The sequence below is a fragment of the Athene cunicularia genome, assembly GCF_003259725.1.
Source record: "Athene cunicularia isolate RWA chromosome 2 unlocalized genomic scaffold, athCun1 chr2_part1, whole genome shotgun sequence".
NCBI lineage: Eukaryota > Metazoa > Chordata > Aves > Strigiformes > Strigidae > Athene > Athene cunicularia.
In genome coordinates, this window is record NW_020799095.1 from 27,686,990 (window position 1) to 27,707,891 (window position 20,902).

The window sequence follows — 20,902 nt, forward strand, 5'->3', positions numbered from 1 at the left end:
TCTTCCTCTGAAGTTACAATTCGCCTTGTGATATGAATACACGTGCTGTTACCTTGCTCCTAATTTTTGTTTGCAAAACACCTGTGGCATGGCCAGCACATTCACTTGCATGCTCTGCTTGACTTGCTGACACGCTGGTCCTGTACAGATGAGTCCACGTGAGACACAGCCACCATGGTACACTGACTCTGCTAGAGACAGAGCCAGGATTTGACAAGTTGAGAGCTCTTGATGTCAGCATGTGACATGCCAGGCTGCCCTCTTATGCTGGCAGGATGCTTCATGTTTTGCAGTCTTTGAGGAAACAGCAGTCTGGCTATGCATGGTCAAACCATATGACTTCTTCCAGAAACTCATGCATGATGTGCCCTGCTTTCCTTTTATAGATGTTCTGAAAGCATACCATCCGGAGGCAACTCAAAGACAATCTCTGATGCAGTATTTCTTCTTTTACTTAAATATTCTCCACATCCATATCTTCTCTCCTAACACATCCACGTTTGTCAGTAATAAGTGCTTTTGGAATATGGACATTTGTCAAATAAGAATTTCATCCAAGGAATTACTTCATTTCCACTAATTTATTCTACTGAGCGGGAGTAAATTGGCATGAAGATTTGGTTACTATTGATTTTGACTGAGTCTAGATCAGTTGCCTAAAGATAAATGACTCAATCAGCTATATCATCCAGAATTTGACCAACTATAGTGATTATCAGATTACTTTTTTATTAAATTATGTCCACAAAGCAGGTTTTATTATTATGTCAGTACAGCATATATACTGTTCTATACAACTGAATAATTTTTTAAGTGCTCTTTATATCCAAATAATTGGAGTGCAAGCCTTCAGCATCTAAAGAAGTGTATGTAGCAAGAGAATTTTCAGAAATGTTCCTATCTGTAGCTGTTAAATTAAGCCTGTTTGGCAGTGATGAATCATATTCTGCTGCTGTAGGAATGAAGATACTCAGTTACAACTAGATCTCATCAGATCATTAGCAATGAAAGAGTGTATGTACAAAGTCAGAACTGTATCCTGGCTGGGTGTCCTACCCACTGAGGCACAGAAACAGGTTTGCTTGCTTCTCTCCTGCCTTGGAATCAGTTTTCCTTTTCTGGAAAGTAATTGTAAAAAGGAAAGGGAGGTGTTACTCATCTCCTAGACCTTAAAGAGGGCCCAGACTTTTTGATGAACTCCCAATTTTTGGCAAACACTCCAGCCACAACAATATGAAAAGCAAGGCATAAAATGGCTTACCATGGAAGGAAGCTTTTACTTGGTTATTGGCTTACTCCAGAAGAGTATTCTGGTTTTTAATTCTGAGCAAATCAGATTTTTTTCAGAAATGACAGCCAACTCCATCTGGATTTTGGGGAACTGCTTGTAGTGGACATGAAGGTGGTGAATGACCTGGGGGACTGAAAAGTTCAAGATGTGGGGTGGCTCAAGTTGCTACAGATGCTCAGTACTTCAGAGGCTGAGGAAACGTGCATTCTGTAGAGACAGAAATGTATGCTATTCCCATTAAAATAATGCCAGAAGCCAATAGAGTTGTGCCATGGACAACACAGAAGCAGAGTTATGCCTCTAGTAATGGCAAAGCAGAGATAACAGCATAACAGTTGTCCCAAAATTATTTGGGGGGGCTTTGAAACACACAAATCTACAGCATGAGGTGTGTTAACACTGCAGTTGCATAAGGGAGGGTAGTCTCTGAGCAGTGTTGTCACCTAGAAGTTCTTTTTTTGTTTTTTCTCTTTAATGTAAGAAATTAAACTCTTTTCTTTTGGTACGGATTCAAGTGGGGGGGAAAAAAAAAAAAAAAAAAAAAAGGTTTCATGTGAAATCCCTAATAGCTGAACAGGATAAGTAACTGGAGAGCTCTCAGCAGGTGGACTCAGATTACTATGCACTGTCAGGGGCAGTGAATGTAAATCTTGCAGCTTCTCCAGTCCGAGTGGCAGAGTGTATTGCATGGGACAAAGTATTGCTTAGGGCATAGTTATATCTAGTTTAACTGGCCTTTGAAAACTGTATCAGTTTTCCTTGGATGGTTGCTATACATGCTTTCTACCTTAAATGCTTATCGCAAGTTTCTCCGCAGGTGTTTATGAATTCATTGTAAGCCAGCACAGCTGCTAAAAATTAAAGTATTTTCTTCACACCATCCTTCTAATCCACTTTCATGTCTTTTGACACTCAGACTCAGCAGCTGGAGAAGTTTGAAGTTGAAATTTCACCTCTGCTCACATAACAGTTTACTGTTTAAGTAAAACTGATAACTCTGATCTCCCCTTTCAGAGATTTTTTTTCTGACCAAGAGAGTTTTATTACAGCTTAAAGTGATGAGACATACTAGTTGCAGGGGAGCGGTACTTCTTCTGATGTTTCAGGTTTATCTGAAAATTTAAAGAGGTTTAGTGCAACAGATGCCAGTAACACCTAATATGGGGACAACAGAAGTGATCATAGATCAAAATGTACTCAATACCACATAGGAGCAGCTCAAGCCCAGTTGGAGAGAAAATCCAAGGATTCTCTCTCTTAGCTTATTTTGCAGAGGGGGGGAAAAAAAAAAATAAAAAAAGCAGCTTTTTCTTGGATTTTATCCTGTATTGAGAAATTTATGTCCTAGAATGTGTAGAACATTTCAAATTCTATGTTTCCCTTCAAATATAGAAATTTGACATCTATTGGAGCTCTCTTGTCTGAAGTCTTGGAGAGTGCCCATGCGCAGCCTCTGTTACCTCATTATCACTCTGTCACTGTACTACTGCAGATGACAGAAAAAATTTTGTCTTTCAGACTTTTTTTCTTATGCTTTTATAGTTGGATATTTGCTTTTCTGCCTTACTCTTCCTAGCTCTAGAATTAAAAAAAAAAAAAAAAAAAAAAAAAAAAAAGTAATTTAGTTAAATAGATATACCATCTTCTGTGTGACTCATAATGATGGAACTGATACATCATTTATAATTCTGTCCTTTCTTAGGATTTTATATTACATATTTAGAGTATAAGCTCTTTTATCTATAGGGTATAACTTTAGTCTGTAAAGCTTCTTAGCATTATTGAGAAAGAAATAAAACCCTAGAAAACCTGGAAACACATACTTGGATGTTAATTGCTAACTATCTTTGGGCAGATTGAATGAACCAGTACGTGTAATATATGTATTCCCTTTACATTAACTTGCTTCTCCATTGATACAGAAGAATCAGAGGTAGTTTCCTTCAGGCAGTAATTAGGTGTGCATAGACTTTCAGCTGATAGAAGAATGACAACACATCTGTTTAAAAAGAGTTCTTTACTCCAAGATAAATCAACCTAATGGCCCAAAATCTTTTTGTTTAAAGCTTTACCTGGAAAGCAATCTGATTGAAAATATAATCAGTTTGTGGAACTTGAATTGAATTTTAGAGGGCCTCAGACTTGAAAATCTGTTACATCTCTCCTTGATAAAAACTAGTTCCAACATTAGAGGCACTCTCAGAGCAAAGTCCATTTTAAAAGGGGTTTGTAGACCAGAAAAGAAGGTAAATGTCAGCTGATGAGCTTTCTCAGAGTCATCTTGGCATTGCAGGAAAAGTTGTGGAACTACAAAAAATTAATTCAGTATCTCTGAAAAATGTGATTTGAGTAGATTTTCACAATGAAATTTCATACAGGATAAAGGAGTAGTTAGTTCATGTAGAAGATGACTTTCATTTCTTTTGTGTAAACAATAAAGACTAGGAACAGACTTCTGTTGGTTACCTTGAAAGTTGGTCTTTTGCTGTGATACAGATTATCATAAAATACAGCATTAAAGAGCACCTTCATGCTCTCACTAAAATGTCATTTTGGAGTGCTGTCTGCTGGATTTTTAAGTGAGTTAAACAAAAGCTGTGGTAAAAACCAGTTCTGGCATCCTCTGGAAGGAGAATTTAGATCATTTCAAGGAAAATGTGGGCAAATTTGTTCACAGGCACAAACACCTGGAGGTGAGGATTTTCCTGAGCTCTGCACAGACACACACACACTGCCTATGCACAGCATCCTGCACACTTATTTGTCCCATTGCTTATGTGAGTGAACTAGAAAGGAAGGAGCCCTCTTGGCTCCTATCCACACACATAGGACGGCCTTTATCTAATCCATAGTTCAGTTACTTCCTTCAAACCCTAAAACTGAGTTGCACAAGAAGAGCAAAGAAGCATGGCAGTTTTAGAGAGTGCAAGTTTAGAAAGGGGTTATGAAATAGATTAATGAGAAAGAGAATATAGAAAACTTAATAAGTGATCACGGGAAAAGAATTATCATATTGTATTTGTCATACCAGCAGTTCTTCCAAGATGCTATAAAAATGCAGAACTCTGCAGTTTAGTTATATAATTAAACTTCAAACTGCTGACTGACAAGATGGATGTAATTCAGCTGTGTGCAGTGATGGGGTGGGTGTTTAACACGCAAATTGTTAAATCATGTTGCTGGTAGAACTGTCAGTATAAACAAGAGGAATGCTCCTTTTGCTACTCCAAGCAAATACCATACTTTTTTTCCCTTTCCTTTTTTCCAAGGTCAGTTGTGTATGTATTTCCAGAAGTTGCTTCAAATGTTGTGACTATTTTCAAAATGCCACTGTTATATCATGCTCCCTGAGCTGAGATAACAATTCTTAAAGCCCTGGTGAAATAAACCTACAAATCTTCTGGAGATAAGAGAATTGATGTGTGTGCTGAGGGAATAAGTGAAGGACCTTCAACCTATCAAGGCTGTTCCATTTCAAAAAGTAGTGTTAAGTGATGGATGCTGAAGTAGTTCTGCCCAGGAACAGATGAGATCTGCCGACTTAGAGCATATTCTGGTCAAAGTGTGTCTGTCTGTGTCTGTGTCTGTGTCTGTGTCTCTGTGTGTGTATCCTTCTGTTGAAGCACCTTTTTTTTTTCTTATAAGAGGTTGTGAAACCAGATATCACTTGGCTTGATCCTGGGGTCATTGACGTCTGTGATAAAGCTCCCTTTTATGTCAGTAGTGAGGGACAAGGCCCATGATTCTGCTCCAAGGCCACCTGAGACCTTGAAACATGATGCTTACGTGAAAGGTGTCAAGTAAATGTTAAGCACCCAGAAAATTATCTTCTTTTGCCAGGTTCCTAAGGGAGCTTTGAAGATGCTTATATTTTCCCTCATGTATGCTCTTTCTCTTTCCTTTTGCTGCATTTTTAATCAACAACTGAATCTACACAGTAGGCTGGCCCTGCTTTGGTCATAAAGCTTTACACAGTGCCTCTGTTTGGTTTCACTTTTACTAATGTTTCCCTCTCAGTTATGCATGCAAAGGGAACATGCATATCCATCTGCAAATTTCTTGTGACTGGTCCACTTTTACAACTCTGGCTCTTCCCAGGTTGCCAACCTATATGTTAAAACCCTCAGAAAGTCCAGCATCTCCATGTAAAACAATCATTTGCAGCAAAGCAGTGCAAACTTTTCATGATGAAAACCCACACCAGGAAACATTCATCTGATGAGCAAGCTTAACACTGAAGTGGATTGCCAAAATGATGCCTAATCTTTTTTAGTGTTCTCTCTCCCTATTAATATGATTTTCTATTTTGCCTTTTACCTCCTCTTGCACCACATCAGTGGCTTGCAACTTCCAGCCACATTTCTAGAAGCTCTGGACCTGTATATGAACAGTGTCCTAGAAGCTTGCTGTACCAGCTGGGTCCTTCCCTTGTTGGCTTGTATCTACACACAGCTCAGAAAGGACCTTGCTTTCTCGGCACAGGCAGAAATCCCATATGTTTCTTAGGAAATAGACTGTATGTGCATTTTTGGGACAGAATATTATCTTTAGTTTTAGAATTTGGTTACTTCATTTTAAGTAGCAGCAGGGAGAAAACAACATGCTGCAGCACTGGAAGTTTGCAGTAGTTTTTCAGAAACTACATGTTTTCCTTTATCTACTTCTGTCTACTGGATGACATGAGAAACTCCAGAAAAAATAATAATTACTGCAATTCTTTTGATGCATTAGATCTGTTTCTAATAATAGTTTAATCCTGACACAGCCCCAGTGATCTTAGAGATGTTACTCATGATTGCAGTACTATCCTACTTGAAGAATGATAGAGTTCAAGTAATCGGTCTGTTAAAGACTAAAATAAGAAACTCAAGATGGCTGATCTGTTTTCTGTCAGATTGTAGCTGAAGAGTATTTCCTTAGTTGTAATGCTTATCTATGTCATCTTCTTATATGTAGGAGAAGATAAGTTTATTAAAAGTTTTGAGCAGTTTGTGATGAAGTATAGTAAGTTCTACATGAAGTAACTTCTTCCCATGCTGTGTCTGGCATCCACCCACACAAAGATATTATTAAAGGGAAAGAAGAGGGAGAAGTACAAAAAATGTTACATTTGAAATGAGAACTCTGAATTGCACAACAGCTGAGGCAAGTCACTTGTGACTGGAAGTGGGTAACTGTCCAGAGCGTGCAATGTCAGCTGTGGCCTGTTTTCAGAGTAAAGTTTTATACTGTACCATATTCATTTTACCTATCAAAAGAGACAATGATGTTAATCTTTAAACGGTGACACATATTTTTTCCTTTTATCTTGCCTTAGTTTTTCTTTTCATTTCTGCAGCATAGACTTGTCCAGTGGATCTGTCAAAGCAGTGGTGGGAACAAGAGTGAGGAAGCAGTTCAGAAATAATCCCTCTGAATAAAGGTTTCCACAGGACAGTCCAGATCATGTTATTTCTAGTCATTTCATAATTCTAGTTTTAGATTTTACTTGTTTTTAATTCTAAAAATGAAAATAATTTCTTCATAACAAGTAACTAAGAATCTGACAAAATTATTTACCAGCTATTCACATTTTTTAATATGAAAAGGAAAAAAAACATAATTTAAATATATCTCTGAGTCACAGACTATGTAGCTTGGCAGGTTTCCCATGGCTCGATGCAGGATTCCTTGGCAAATGTTTCTTGGCTTTAGCTTTTTTAGTTTCTTCACCATCACCTTGTTGCTCTTACACACACAGACATACAAACTCCTAGACTTAACTACTACAACGTTACCAGCTTCTAAAATCCCTTGTACCACTTCCATGAACTGCTGCTATATTCTTTCCTTTTATGTTTTTCTCTCCACTATGACAAATTATCATGGACTTTTTCTTTCAACACCTCCCCCATCTTGTCTGTTGCCCTCAAAGCAGCCGCTACCTGTTCTGAAATCGCTGCTCTTCTTCCCAACTCTTCTCTTTGCCATCTCTTCAACCAGACTAAGCCCTGCTTGACTAAAAACAAGTTGTACCTTTTCCACCCATGATGCTCTTTTCATTTTAGGGAATTCTTGTATGACTTCACTGAGTAGATGTGGATTGCCAATACACAGACTTTTCACTGAGAATATTGTATATATTCAAGTCAGTAATCAAGAGATCATCTTTCTTGGTTTTCTGTGACAACAAGGAAGGGAATGGGATTCCCAACTGCTGTTCTTAGCACACAGAGCAAATGGTCTAGCAGAAAAAATTGAGATAGTTATTTTGGAAGTTATTTCTTACATATCTGGAAAGACATAAGACTAGTCTACCCTTGGAGGTATTGCCAACTCTAAAATTTTTGTGAGAGATCTGTAATATGTTTTGGTTAGAAAATTTCTTGATCTTTTTTCCCTCTTCAATACTGTTTTTCTTCACATGACGGTTCTTCCATGTATCCATTTTACCTGTAGTTTTATAACTAAATGATAGTTTCAAATCAGAATGTTACTAACTGGTTCAAAATATCAGCCACGATTAAGAAACCTGCAGAAATCTTGTTCTGTGCCTCAGTGCATGTGGTTTTATTAGACTATTTTTTAACTTGTGTCTGCACTGCAGTATAGACTAAAGCAGTGCTTATTGATATCTTTCATTGCAGTTTGTATGAAAATTCTAACTTTTCTTATGAAAAAGTTAGAATTTTGCTTACTGAAAGTAAAGTCTAGAAGTAATGTGACCAGTTTACAGTTAAACTTAGTTTATCTCTTGGGTGTCATTGCATTGTCATTGCATACAAAACTTTTAGAATTTCTTTGGCATGTCTGTGGAGATGTACCAGTAAAAATTTTTTCATGGAGACTTGATTAGGAAGTGTTTATATCTCAGTTTTCGCTGAGTAGAACAGACATGAAACACAGTGTCTATAAAATAAAGTACTCAACCTTTCAAACACTGATACCCAGTTCAGATACATAGAATATTCAGTGAAGGTGAAACTCAGAATGAAGCAGCCACATGAGCTGAGTATATTCCTTCACTCAAGAGAAGAGAGCCTAAAGTTGGTGAATAGTGAAATCTAATTTGTTCAGCTACATAGAAACATGAGAGCCTTTCAGCCAGAAAATTAGTGGTGCAAGTCCTTCTAAACTATAAGCAGATGGTAACTTTTTCAGGATTTGTGAGGTTTTACATTGCAACCTTATTTCATGATCTATATTCTTATTTCTGCATTATCACAGAATCACAGAAAGATTGAGGTTGGAAGGGACCTGTGGAGGTCATCTGGTCCACCCCCCCTGATCAAGCAGACACACCTAGAACTGGTTGCCCAGGGCCATGTCCAGATGACTATTGAATATCTCCAAGGTGCGAGGCTCCACAATCTCTTTGTGAAGTGCCAGTGCTTGGTCACCCTCACATTAAAAAAGTATTTCCTGATGTTCAGAGGGAACCACTTGTGCTTCCATTTGTACCCATTGCTTCTTGTCTTGTCACTGAGCACCACTGAAAAGGGCCTGGCTACATCTTCTTTTCACCCTCCCTTAAAGTACTTATATATATGTTAAGAAGATCGCCCCCTGAGCTTTCTCTTCTCTAGACTAAACAGTCCCAGCTCCCTCAGCCTTTCCTCATATGTCAGATGCTTCAGTCCCTTAATCAACTTTGTGGCCCTTTGGGGGTGTCTCACCAGTATGACCATGTCTCTCTTGTACTGGGGAACAGAATTGGTCTCAGTACTCCAGGTATGGCCTCACCAGTGCTGAGTTGGGTAAGGATCACCTCCTTGGACCTACTGGCAACACTGTTCTTCACACAGCCCAAGATTTATATGCATCTTTGTGTCAGACTGCCATACAAAAAGGTAGATAGATTTATCCTGTGAAAATAGTCACAATACAAACTCATAGCTAATATCTATTGAATTGTGCAGCTGCACATTTTGTACCTCAGGAACTGAGGTACAGGCTTATTGACTCAGTAGGAGTTTATTTTAGCATGAGTGTAGTAATATGGTGCCTCCAATTCATCTTCATATCTGTAGGCATTTTGGTCCTACATTAGACATAAAGGGAGTTTTCCTCCATTCAGTGGACACGATTTCAGAGGGCATGGATAATAGTCTAGTTCCAAGGCCTGAAGAAGGAGTGATCAAACAAGACTGAAACCTGCCAGTTCCCTGTAATATTTCCCTCTTACCCTCTCCCTAAAAAAACAAAGAAGCAATAACCAACAAAAATAGGAAAATATGGGGACACAACAACATGAGACTTCTTGTAAAAATAGGAAAATTAAATGTCTTAAGTGCACTGTAAGTCTTTTCATCCCATATTCTTCTCTACTCAAGTGTGTGTTTTGTAGTAGCATTGGTGTCGGAGCCCTCAGAGCATGAATTTTGTAGCAAGCAAAAGTCCGGGAAGGTTGAGAGGGTCAAGGAACCACACAAAAGGCAACTGTATCCCCATGGATAGCCCTTACCTCCATTGGAATATCCCACTTTCCTGAGACACACATACACACAGATTTTAGGAGTTCTTTGAAGTCAGAGAACATACTCACCTCCTCTGCCATAGAAGACAAACCCAGCTCCATGCCTTTCCCGAGGAAAAAAGAAGGAATTCTACAAAATCAGACTCTTAGAGTCTAACAAGTCTTACACAGATTATCATCACAGAGAGGAGAACATATCCCCAAGTAAGGACTTCTGGATTGAGCTTGCATAAATAAACCTCAGGGAGTGAGTGGGTGAGAGAGTCAAGTGAAAAATACCAAGAACAAAGGTGAAATTTTACATTTCCATGGCTGCTGTGTATGCTCCCATTTCAGTGGTACTGGGAGAGCTGATATCCACCTTTAAGAACAGAATTTAAAAAACAATCAATTTGAGGTAAAAGTTTTTATGTTGCTGGATTTACAGTGCTGGCAAGCCTTTACTTAAGTAACCGGTGCCAAAAAATGAGACGAGATCTTCATATGGCTGCTGATTAGGTGGATCTACTTCCACAATCATCCATCCAATATTCCAATTCAACCTCCAGCCAAAATTCGTGAGGCAAATTTCATTACATTAGTGGTGCCTAACCTGGAGTTGGCATTCTGTTGTAGCCATGATGGTGGGATGGATAGGAGGCTGAAAGGTGAATTAATAACACTTCATTATGATGAAATACCAAAGTATGTTGGAAGGTCACCTTGTGTTGTTTAATTATATATTCAAAAGAATTTAAATTCTTGCTTCAGCCCTTAGTGAATCTGAGACAGCAGCAACGATGGGAAAAACCTCCCTTAAAAATCCCAAGAATCATACTTGTTTTGGCATGACACTGCCTAAGGTGATTTGCGAACAAGGCTGACTTCGCCAAGCTTTCACATTAACGCAAGGTTCAGCATACATTTTAAAACATTAAATCAGCTTTCCATTTGCATGAATAGGATTATTTGATTGTGTAGATTTTGTTAATTTAAAGACCCCCAATATTCTAATGCTGGAGCCAAAATTAAATACTCAGAGTAACTGTATGTTAATGATTTTAAGCAGTCATTCAAAAAAATGTCTAAGGTTGCCATAATATCTGACTTTGGAAGATAGGCAGCGTGTCTGCTGCCACAAACAATACCAGGATTGTGGCCTACTAACCGTTTTGAAAATGAGGCTCAAAGCTTACAGCAGAAGTAAATGCTCCTGTCTGAGTGAAGTTAGGCTTTGGGATTTTTTTTTAGAAGCCAGAATTGCTGGATACCTTAAAGCTTAAAAAAATACAGAAACCTCTGTGTATGAGTTGAAATGGTCTTGTCAAAGAGGCTGCAATTAGTAAATATCATGTATATCTAGAAAGCAGCACATACCATCATTTATGATTTATTCAGAATCAAAATAAATAAAGCCCTTTATGGACAAGTAACAGGCTACCGCATTTTACCCCATCAGTTCCAGTCTGATGTCATATAGTTTCAAATCAGACTGCATGAAGTTGTTCTCTCAATGTCCCTGTGCAAAGCAGTTAGCAGTGTAAGTTGGTATGACATGACCTGAATGACAGCAAACATGAAGGAGACAAAATGCATGTTTAGTTCATCAGAGATGGTCAGCATCTCTTCCAGTTGTTGCTCTGCTCTTTTTCTTGGTGTCACAGATTTCTGCAAGAATTATGTCTCACTGAGAAATGTCACAGTGCTTTGGATCTACTTGCTGTATTTGGTGTGGAAACTCAAGATAGGCAGTGACATGGAACTCTATAGTCTATGTGAGAGTGTCAAGATGTAAAGCACCATTTTTCAGAATTAACTCATGGTTAGCAAAAGGAGATCCAAATCCTACACGTGCTTCTGCATAGGGGCAATGGGAGGGGAAGGAATATAGCTGAGTACTCTTTGTTCTCCCAGTATAGATGGGAGAGGTCTTCTCCTATGAAGAGCAACAGTGAAATGATGTCTTTGGCTGTCACTGTATCAGACAGAAGAAAAGGAGTACGCAGAGAGAGGAATGAGAACTGACATTTCTCCATAACTAAAGGCTGACAGTGTAAACATGAGAATATGCATTGTTTGGCAAGTCTTAGTGTCTTAGTTGAACAGTTCTGGAAACCATAACTGTAAGCTTACAGGATGCCCTGTACTCCAAGAGCTGTGCTCCTGAAGAGAGGGACAGCCTGGCTATCAGTTGACCCAGTTTGCAGTGTGTCTGAATTGTATTTCTTGAAGTCATCTATCATTTGTTGAACCAAAACGATACGGAATATCTGGGGCCTGATCTTCACAGGTACCCTCATTCTTGGTTGGATCCTTAATCATCTGTCAGTAATCTGTTGGAATGTCTTGGAACTTTAAACACAAAATTGCACTGTTGATCACACCTTAGTAATTCAACACAAAGACAGCAATACAGTAATACAGTAATACAAATCTGAATTTCATATTTACTTAGGCACTATGGGGGGATAGTACTTTAAAAATGATGAGTGGAAATATTTTAAATTGCACTTTGGAAAGAAAAGGTGTGTACCACTCTCTGAAAGTACTTTTAGTTGCTGTTTTTTCTGAAATCCTTTGGAGATTCAGCATATTAATTTGTTTCTTTCCTGAACATATCTTTATTTATGCAGCAGAAGTATTCCTCTCCTTCAAGGTAAATTCTGTACCGTTTCACACCCCATTCTTTACAGACCTTCATAGATCCATTATCATTTATTTGACCCCTTAAACCTAGGACCACGTTTCCAATATACAGTATACAAGAAATTTACTTTAGAATTTATATCCATAATAATCTTTTATTTTGTGATATTTTAATGAATTTCATGCCATTCACTCTGGCTTTGTCTCTCTAAACAGCTATTTAAGTATGTTCTTTATAGTGAAAACTGACTTGCTTAATGATATAATTCATAGGATAGTATTAGCTGAGAGAGAGGAAGTTATTTCATTGATGTTAAAGGATGCAATTAAATTTTCAAAAGTAGCGTATTTAAAAATATGTCTCATCTATCCCCTTTTTAATCAGTTTTAATAGAAACTTGAAAGGTACACTCACAGACTGAATAAAACATGGAGGCAGAAGTGAGGTCTCAGAAAAAACCCCACGTTTTCACCCTACATTGGCAGCTGTCAGTGACAAATATAAATTCACATTAATTAAAGCAAGTCACATGCTAAAAATATTTCTTTATTCTTTCAGACCACTCTTCCGTGGAAATTCAGATGTTGATCAGCTAGGAAAAATCTTTGAGTAAGTAATAACTAGTTGCATTATGTCAATATCTGTTTAACACTGAAACACTGTGAGGTTTCTTTGCCATGTTTTTATGCAATAATGTGACTAGAACAAAGTATTCCTAGAACATATTTCCTATTGCTACCGTATGCAACATGATATTTCCGTGTATTCTGTGTCAGAGTGGGAGGAGGAAGCAACATGGAATATAGTTCTGCAGAACTAACAGCCATCATCAGGAAGTTATGAGAGACTTCTGTTTCGGGCTTTTTAAATCTCTTAAACATAATGTGCATGTACTATTTATGCATATTTCTAAACAGATCCAAGAGATTCTCTTCATGTAAACAAATGCAGAAGTTTTATTTTTCAGTAATTTCTTTGTGTATTTCAGAAAACAACATTAGAATACTTTAAAACTGTTATTCTGTACTGAAGAAAATATTTTAGCTTTTAAAACATACTACGTAGCCTGTTAAAATGTTTAATAGTCTGTATTTTGGTCAGGAACGTAACAGAACAGAAGGAATATCAGCATTTTAACATGTGCTTTGTTGGAGATGAACTAATATGCTTTATTTTAGAAGTTTGTGGTTTTCTTCTTCAGATATATCAAATACATTGAGAAGGTGGGAAGGCTCTAAACTCTCTGAGATAGAATAATTCTCTTCCAAAATATGTTCTTAGTTAAAAAAACAAAAAAAAAAATCAAGTTATTGATATTACCATATGATAATTAAGAAGAATTATATATTTTTTCTTGTAAAAGCTCTTCAGAGCAAAGAATGTTTCTCAATTCATAAGAACCATGTAAATTTAAGATCTGATAAAGATATCATATATTTAGGAAATCAAAGCCACATAGGGCTGGTCCCACTCCAGAGAATGAATGCTCTGCACTTTGCCTCTGCACTTCTGTCTTCCCTTTTCATATGGAGGGGATGCAGGAATCTAAGGAACTAGACAAAATAAGAAACAGATAGCAGGGGGGGAGGAAGGCTGAAATACTATTTTCTTGAATATATTCCAAAGAGAAGATAGTAAAATCTCTAAGGAGAAGAACTTAAACAGAACAAATAATTAATTTCTCTGTTTAACCATTTTCATTTTTCCAGTTCTTAAATCATAACAGATCTGTTTCTAAGTATTTTCATTATTTAATATGAGGTTCCTAAATTGCAGGTCTTGATTTCACACAGTTGACTTCCCTTTCCTGCATACCATACCAGTGTATGTGACTCACTTGCGTGGTTAATTTGTCCTGCGCTGAATAGCTATTCCTGCCCAATCCAGAAAAATCGGTCCTTAAAATTGACTTTTTCTTCTTCTGCCAAAGCTATTCCTCTAATCCTACAATATTCTGCTTTATTAAATACAGCTTTGATACATACAACATGTTTTATAATTTTAAAAGACAGCTGTGATTTTTTTAAAGGTTTTGATTCATTTATGACATTTAAGGGGAAAAATCAAAATTAACTGGGCTAGAATTAAATGCATAGCTGCTACTGGCAGCCTCCAACGGGGATCTTTGCATCCCTAGGGGCCAAGATTACCTGTGCAGAAAAGAATTCATCAAGAAGAGAAAACGCTGTGCTAATTTTAGAAGAAATTCCTTATTACGTATCTACTTAAAGTTTGGTTTTGCTTCTTCTATGCAGTTCTCCTTAAATAGTTCAAAAGTTTCTTACTTGAGTTCTGAGGGGGTTATACTAAATAGTGTTTATTTTGTGTTTTCACAGCTGGAGAACCCTCTACAGTTAGGCATAGCTCCTCTTGTAGGAGGATTGTTTCTTTATACAGTAGTGACTCACTCTGTAGACTAATTTGGACAGAAAATAGTATGGGGATTTTCATGCAATCTGGACTGATGCATTCTTTCAGATAACGGGGCTGTGGTCTACCTTTGCTTTACATGTGTGTTCTGATTTGCGTCAGGTAAAATTCCACCATGTTTGAGGGTAAATCCCTCAGAGGGGGCCCAAAACATATTTCCTGCTTTTCCAGGACACCATCAATGTGTGGGATATCCTTGTAGATTTCAGGCTAAACGTTGCAATGGTTTGAGCAGACTTGCCTCCCTTTTTGATCAATGGGAGTGTAAAGTACTCAGCGTTTCTCAAGAACAGGCCTGAACTTTTGGCAGGAGGTGAAACTCAACTAAGATACTCCCAGACTTAGTCACTGAAATGGTAGTGCTACCAGACCGGAGTCAGGGCATCTACTCAGACATTCAATATTAAGCATCTTGAGTACTACATGAGCGTGTAACTAAAAATGTCTCTCCTTTCCACTCTTGGTCTTGTCCACCCTACCTGTCTGACAGGGTGCCTCCTTGTTTCTTTTTGTTAGCTTTGCCTCTGCCTGTGCTTATTCTGCCCTGTTCATGCTCTCTCATGCAAGCATTAAAAAAACTGGGACTAACCAAACACATTTGAATGGCAGGTTAAACTTCATTGTTATTTAAAATGTTTAACTCCCCTATCTTCCTACAGTGCTATTTGTATTATATTTAATATGGGTCCAGATCCTCAGACAGCTAATCACATGGTTTTAATCACCATGGCCAAGGTAGTTGCCCCATACCTCCACCATATGTGTGGTGATAAAAGTAAAATTCAATTTTTCATACAGATTTAACTTATCATTTTCCAGGAGTTGTGATATCTTCATATGTAGTAAAATTAAATTGTCCTGAGATTTTAATTGCTTTGCTCTTATAGCCATGCTGTTGTTCTGAGGACATCTTCATTTTTGGAGGTATTTTAGGTGAGCCAGATTACAGTCTGAAATCCATGTAGGTAGATGTGGAATAATTCCACTGAGTTCACTAAGATAACCTATGATTTACATCAAAGTGTTTGGCCCATGGCCTCACCCAGTCTTACTACCAACCTCAGTAAGAAGGAAGGTCAATGCTGCTCCCTAGTGGCACTGGGCTTAGTGCAGACCCAAGTATTCAGTCATTTTTTCATGTTCCTTCTTGTCTCACCCCGTCAGCATTTCCATTAAAATTCTCTATTTTACAAGCTGTAAAAATTGATTTTCCCTGAAACCTGACAAGTAATGTATGGTCCTTTCCAGAATTTCCATCAGAAACTGGCATTTCAACCCCACAAATATTAGCATCAGACTAATACACAACGTGTATGACACATGATCCATCACTGGAGATTTACCTACCATTTCATTTATTTGGGTTCAAAAATCTTAGCATGATTATTTGATAAATATAAATATCTTCTAGAATTTAAAGAATAAAGAAATAGATTGTTTAAAGAAATTTAAATATTCTGTTAAAGAGTAAAGAGAAACTAAAATACAATCGAAAGTAAAAAAAAAAAAAACAAAGACACTCAAGTCCTATGCCACTTCTGAATTGAGACTTTAAAACCTGTATTGTGAAGCAAATAAATTGTTTAAATTTGGGCAACAATTACTGCACATAGCTTTGAAGCATTATGAAACATCCCTTTTATTGCCTTACCCTCATCTTGACCCACAGTCCCTATTCTTGTGAATAAAGATCCTTGCATGCAATTCCCCTTTGAAACTTACTGCTTTTAATCATCCTGGAGCGACATATGTTGCACCATCCAGTCAAAAGCGGAGCAACTTTCTTCCAAAGCACTCAGCCCTTTTTCAACAAAAAGACAGAAAATTGAGACCTAGGCCAGAAAATTGTGCTGGCCACAGAATGATTTCTTGCAAGCATACTGCGGACCTACACTCATCAGCCTCTATTCACAGAGATCAGTGCACTACTGTACAATTGATCTCATTTAAGCAAAAAGACTTATAACTGCCACTTAATATAATCAATATAAATGGGAGACCGCATAAATGTTCAGACATAATGTTACGTTTTTCCTTCCACAGTGTAATTGGACTCCCAGAAGAAGAGGACTGGCCTAATGATGTTGCCCTTCCAAGAAATGCTTTCACTTCCAGACCCGCACAACCTGTTGAAAAATTTGTACCAGATATTGATGAACCAGGCAAAGACTTGCTTCTTGTGAGTTTCTATTTGCTGTTTTCCAAGCCACATGACTGATAGTTCCCATGCAACATGCCGAGAAACATTTATGTTTCCATTTAATGGAGTTCTTAAAGAAAAGCTCAAAATTAGGTAGACAAATTCATGTAAGTCTGTGAAAGATCAGCACAAAGACACCACCTTTGGCCCTAGAGGTGTCAGAGGTGAGAACAGTTAGAGACTAGGAAACTGTCAGTACCCATCTGACCTACTTTTAGACTTTACACTTAGATCCTCATTACTGTCCACTGTTGTGCCCCTGATTCAGCCATTCTTAAAGTATAAGCCTGACATGCATACAAAAAACTGATCTACCACTTTTCATGGTATAGTGGACCCAGCATAAAGCAGAAAATAGATTGTAGAGGCAGATTACATCTACATGACTTCTACTGAATGCTGAAAATTTGAGATTTGGAATTCACTGATTGATGCCTCTTACAAATGGCAGGACTGAATGGAAGCAAACAAATTGTGCTGGTACAACTGGTAACACTGAATTCAATTACATTATTTCCATCATTTTTATAGATATGTTATAAACCTCAGCTTTGAAGTTCAGCCTTGGAATGGAATATAGGGAATGGCCTCAGCTGCTTTTTGCTATGCTTGTTGAAAACTAGCTAAACTTATTCTTTGGAAGCCTTTAAAAGATCTTAGTTCACATGGGCTCAGTAGAGTGGGCTCAGTGCAACTCTTGAAAGACTTGCTGCATCCCTTCAGGAACTGCTATCGCTGGCCAACATTATCTCTACAGAACAGCAGATCGTCCTCCACTGCCCTTATCACTGCAGCTCCCAGCTACAGTAAGCTGGACTACATCTGGACACTTGAAATAACAGAGGAGAAACACATCTGTTGTGCTTGCAGGCAGCCTGGAAATGACAGCTAGATGTGGAACAAGAATTAGATTCTGAGAACAACGAGGAATAAAATATGGCAGAGAGCTCAGTGAGTGTGAGGCATGATGGGAGGAAGGAAGAAGACTAATATCTATGCCTAGAAGGTGAGATGGGAAGGGAAGCTGTTCCTGTTAGGCAGAGATGAGTACTGTGAGCCACAGATGAAAGGGGAGAGTAGGACTGGAAGTGACTGAATTAAATTTCAGAAATTAAATGATAGAAATTATGATACAAGAAAAGAAAGCAGAAGTGGGAAGTGGTTAGTTAAGGATTGTAGGAAGAATACTATTTGGAGGTGAATGAAGGCAAAGAGAAGAAGAAGGCATAAAATGCAAGGCTATGGGAGACATTTAAGTGCTGGCTGGACAAAGGCTGGTATAAGGATCTGGAAAGAAGGCAAGCAAAGTACAACTAGGAAGAAGAGGGAGAAGCTGAGCACAAAACATTAGTATACAAAGGCTATAAAGTCAAAGACCCAACACCTACAGAAATGCTGGGCCTAGGAATGAACATGTATATACCTTATGATGCTGCCCCATGTTTGTATAGCAACAAAAGAACAGTGCATTGAATGCTGAGGGGATTCAGAACTTGTTCATGAATAGTTACTCCCTGCAGTCTTTGAGACATATGTCCTGTGCATGTGAATTCAAGAAAACCTGAATTCTGGGATTACCTAAACTATGAATACCTGAGTTTTCTAACTTGTTATTTTCTATTAGCTTTGGGGATGCCATATTCATATACTGTGACCCCACTGTTTGTTTTAATAGGGATGGTCATCATATCATGCAGCATCTACGGAGACTCTGTTGTGTCTCATACTGAACATAAATCGAAGGTGGCATGCATTAATGTATATATGCAATGTTAGCACTGTTAACTGTACACTTTAGTTAAAAGCAACTTTTGTTTCTTACAGAAATGCTTAGCGTTCAATCCAGCCAAGAGAATATCTGCCTATGTTGCCCTCTCTCACCCATATTTCCATGATCTGGAGAAATGCAAGGAGAATCTGGACTCTCACATGTCATCCAGCCAAACCTCCAGTCAGGTGAATGCATCATAATGCTGACTGAAGATGAACCATAAATGAACAAGACGTGTAGCTGACAAGGCCACTGTTCCGTACAAACCACATAGCTGTTCTAGCAAAGATTATTATTTGGAGGTGTTATGCACTTATCTTTTCTTTTGGGATTGCGACGCATTTTTCCAAGGAAATCAATCTAGTTTACTTTCATCAGAGCAACGCAAGGGCCAGGGCTTTGATCTGCTCCCATTGCAGCTTTATGTTTGTTTTGGTTTTGTTTTGTTTATCATCTACCTGGGAAAACTCCAGACGAAGAGAAGCTGCTGACTGGTTTTGCTGCCATTTTATCCTTTTAATATTGAATGCTGCCAGTGTGGAGTAGGATGATCGAGTGTCTGCCAAAACATGATGCAATCTCTCTCTCTAGCTGCTGAAGCATGATTTGGTACTTTTATTATCATTATTATTATTGTTATTATTATTATGTGATCTCTTACAGTGATATTTAAAGAATGGCATTGAAATATCAGATCTCTGCAACCTGCAGTTAACTGATCCATGCATTAATACATCCAGCTACTGTTCATTCATAGCATATGTGCAGGTGCTTCCCCACTTGAGAACTTGGATGGATTATTTTATCATTTCACTGCGCTATAAAAATAACAGTTATAATGGTGATCAGAATAAATGTCTCAACTTTTAGCTTTTTCATACACAAAGAAGTTCTTACCTAGCTACATTTGTGTGCATGTTGAAAAAAACAAGGGTTTTAAAAAACTTCTAGAGCCTTGTTTTTAAAGACTCTTTTGGTTTCCAAATGGTCGGTTTGTGTTGAAATCCAGGCACAGTCTAGACCATCATCTAACCCATCATTCCCCACTGGAAACAGCTGCAAGCACATTTTCTTTATTGCATTCCAAATTTTCTGATATGCAGCTCAAAGACATGAGCAGAGCTAATGAAAATCAATACAGATTTTTTTCTTCAACGTGTTCTGATAATCAGCCAAAAAGGAAAATAGAAAAGATATTTCCAGGTCAGAAGCAGATATTTCAATACCTGTAATAAGCACAGATATATATTTGTGCTAAACTGTGTGCTGTACACTGTGCTGCCTTACCTACAACACCCCCCCATGCATCACAAGTGCATGAACGTTACTGTCTCAAAGTCCCTCAGATGTCATTTATTAAGCAGACTTGTTTTCTATGCAGAAATGCATGAGCTTCTCTCCTAAACCACCATGTGGGTATACTGGCACATGCTTCTCCACTAGAGTTGATGTGCCATTATTGAATGTCAAAATAACTAAGCAATTCACATGCCTTTATAGCACAGTTATTTTAAATATTACATTAAATTTTTATATTTAGTATTTTTACCTTAACTAAAATATATATCAGTATTTTAAAAAGAAGCTTTTATTTTTTTAATACTGTACTGGGAAAAAAGAAATATTTTAAATCCATAAAAGCTGTTCCCTAACATGACTTCTGTGCATTTACCTGGATATGACTTGGGGGAAAATATTGGTCCAACGAGTTAGCCCTTACCATAAAACCATAAATATACACTATTGCAGTATAAATTATGATAAGTGAGGCAGCTAGCTTTGCTTACTCCTGTGATAGACCCTTAGGCTTCTCTCTTCCTCATCTCTATTTCATATTGTCTAGTTAGTGAGCCAGCATTATATTCTCATTCTCATCATGCTTGGCAGAAGCAGGTCCTTAGCAGTGAGTTGAGCAATAGAATTTTCCCAGCTGTGGCATGGGAACTTGTAGCTATCTCCCTGACAGGTTTCTCAGACCTGTGATAGACTGGCTATTGTGGTCAACTTCACTGGTAGCTCTGTTTCAGGTATCTGCACTGTCTGGGACATGGTCCATTGCTAGGATAGTGAGTGGATCTTATCTGTCTCTTGGATAAAGATTTTGTTACTGTTAGACACATAAGTATGCA

General features: G+C 37.9%; 1 protein-coding gene across 1 annotated transcript in view; it reads left to right on the top strand.

Moving 5' to 3' along the window:
• Window positions 1-19,664, top strand: part of CDK6 (cyclin dependent kinase 6) — a 131,303-nt gene extending 111,639 nt beyond the window's left edge. The window contains exons 5-7 of the mRNA XM_026842612.1: window positions 12,931-12,981; window positions 16,846-16,981; window positions 18,827-19,664. Coding sequence (XP_026698413.1) covers window positions 12,931-12,981; window positions 16,846-16,981; window positions 18,827-18,973 — 334 coding nt within the window. The 3' untranslated portion in view covers window positions 18,974-19,664. The remainder of the gene's footprint in view (window positions 1-12,930; window positions 12,982-16,845; window positions 16,982-18,826) is intronic.
• The last annotated feature ends 1,238 nt before the right edge of the window (window positions 19,665-20,902 follow it).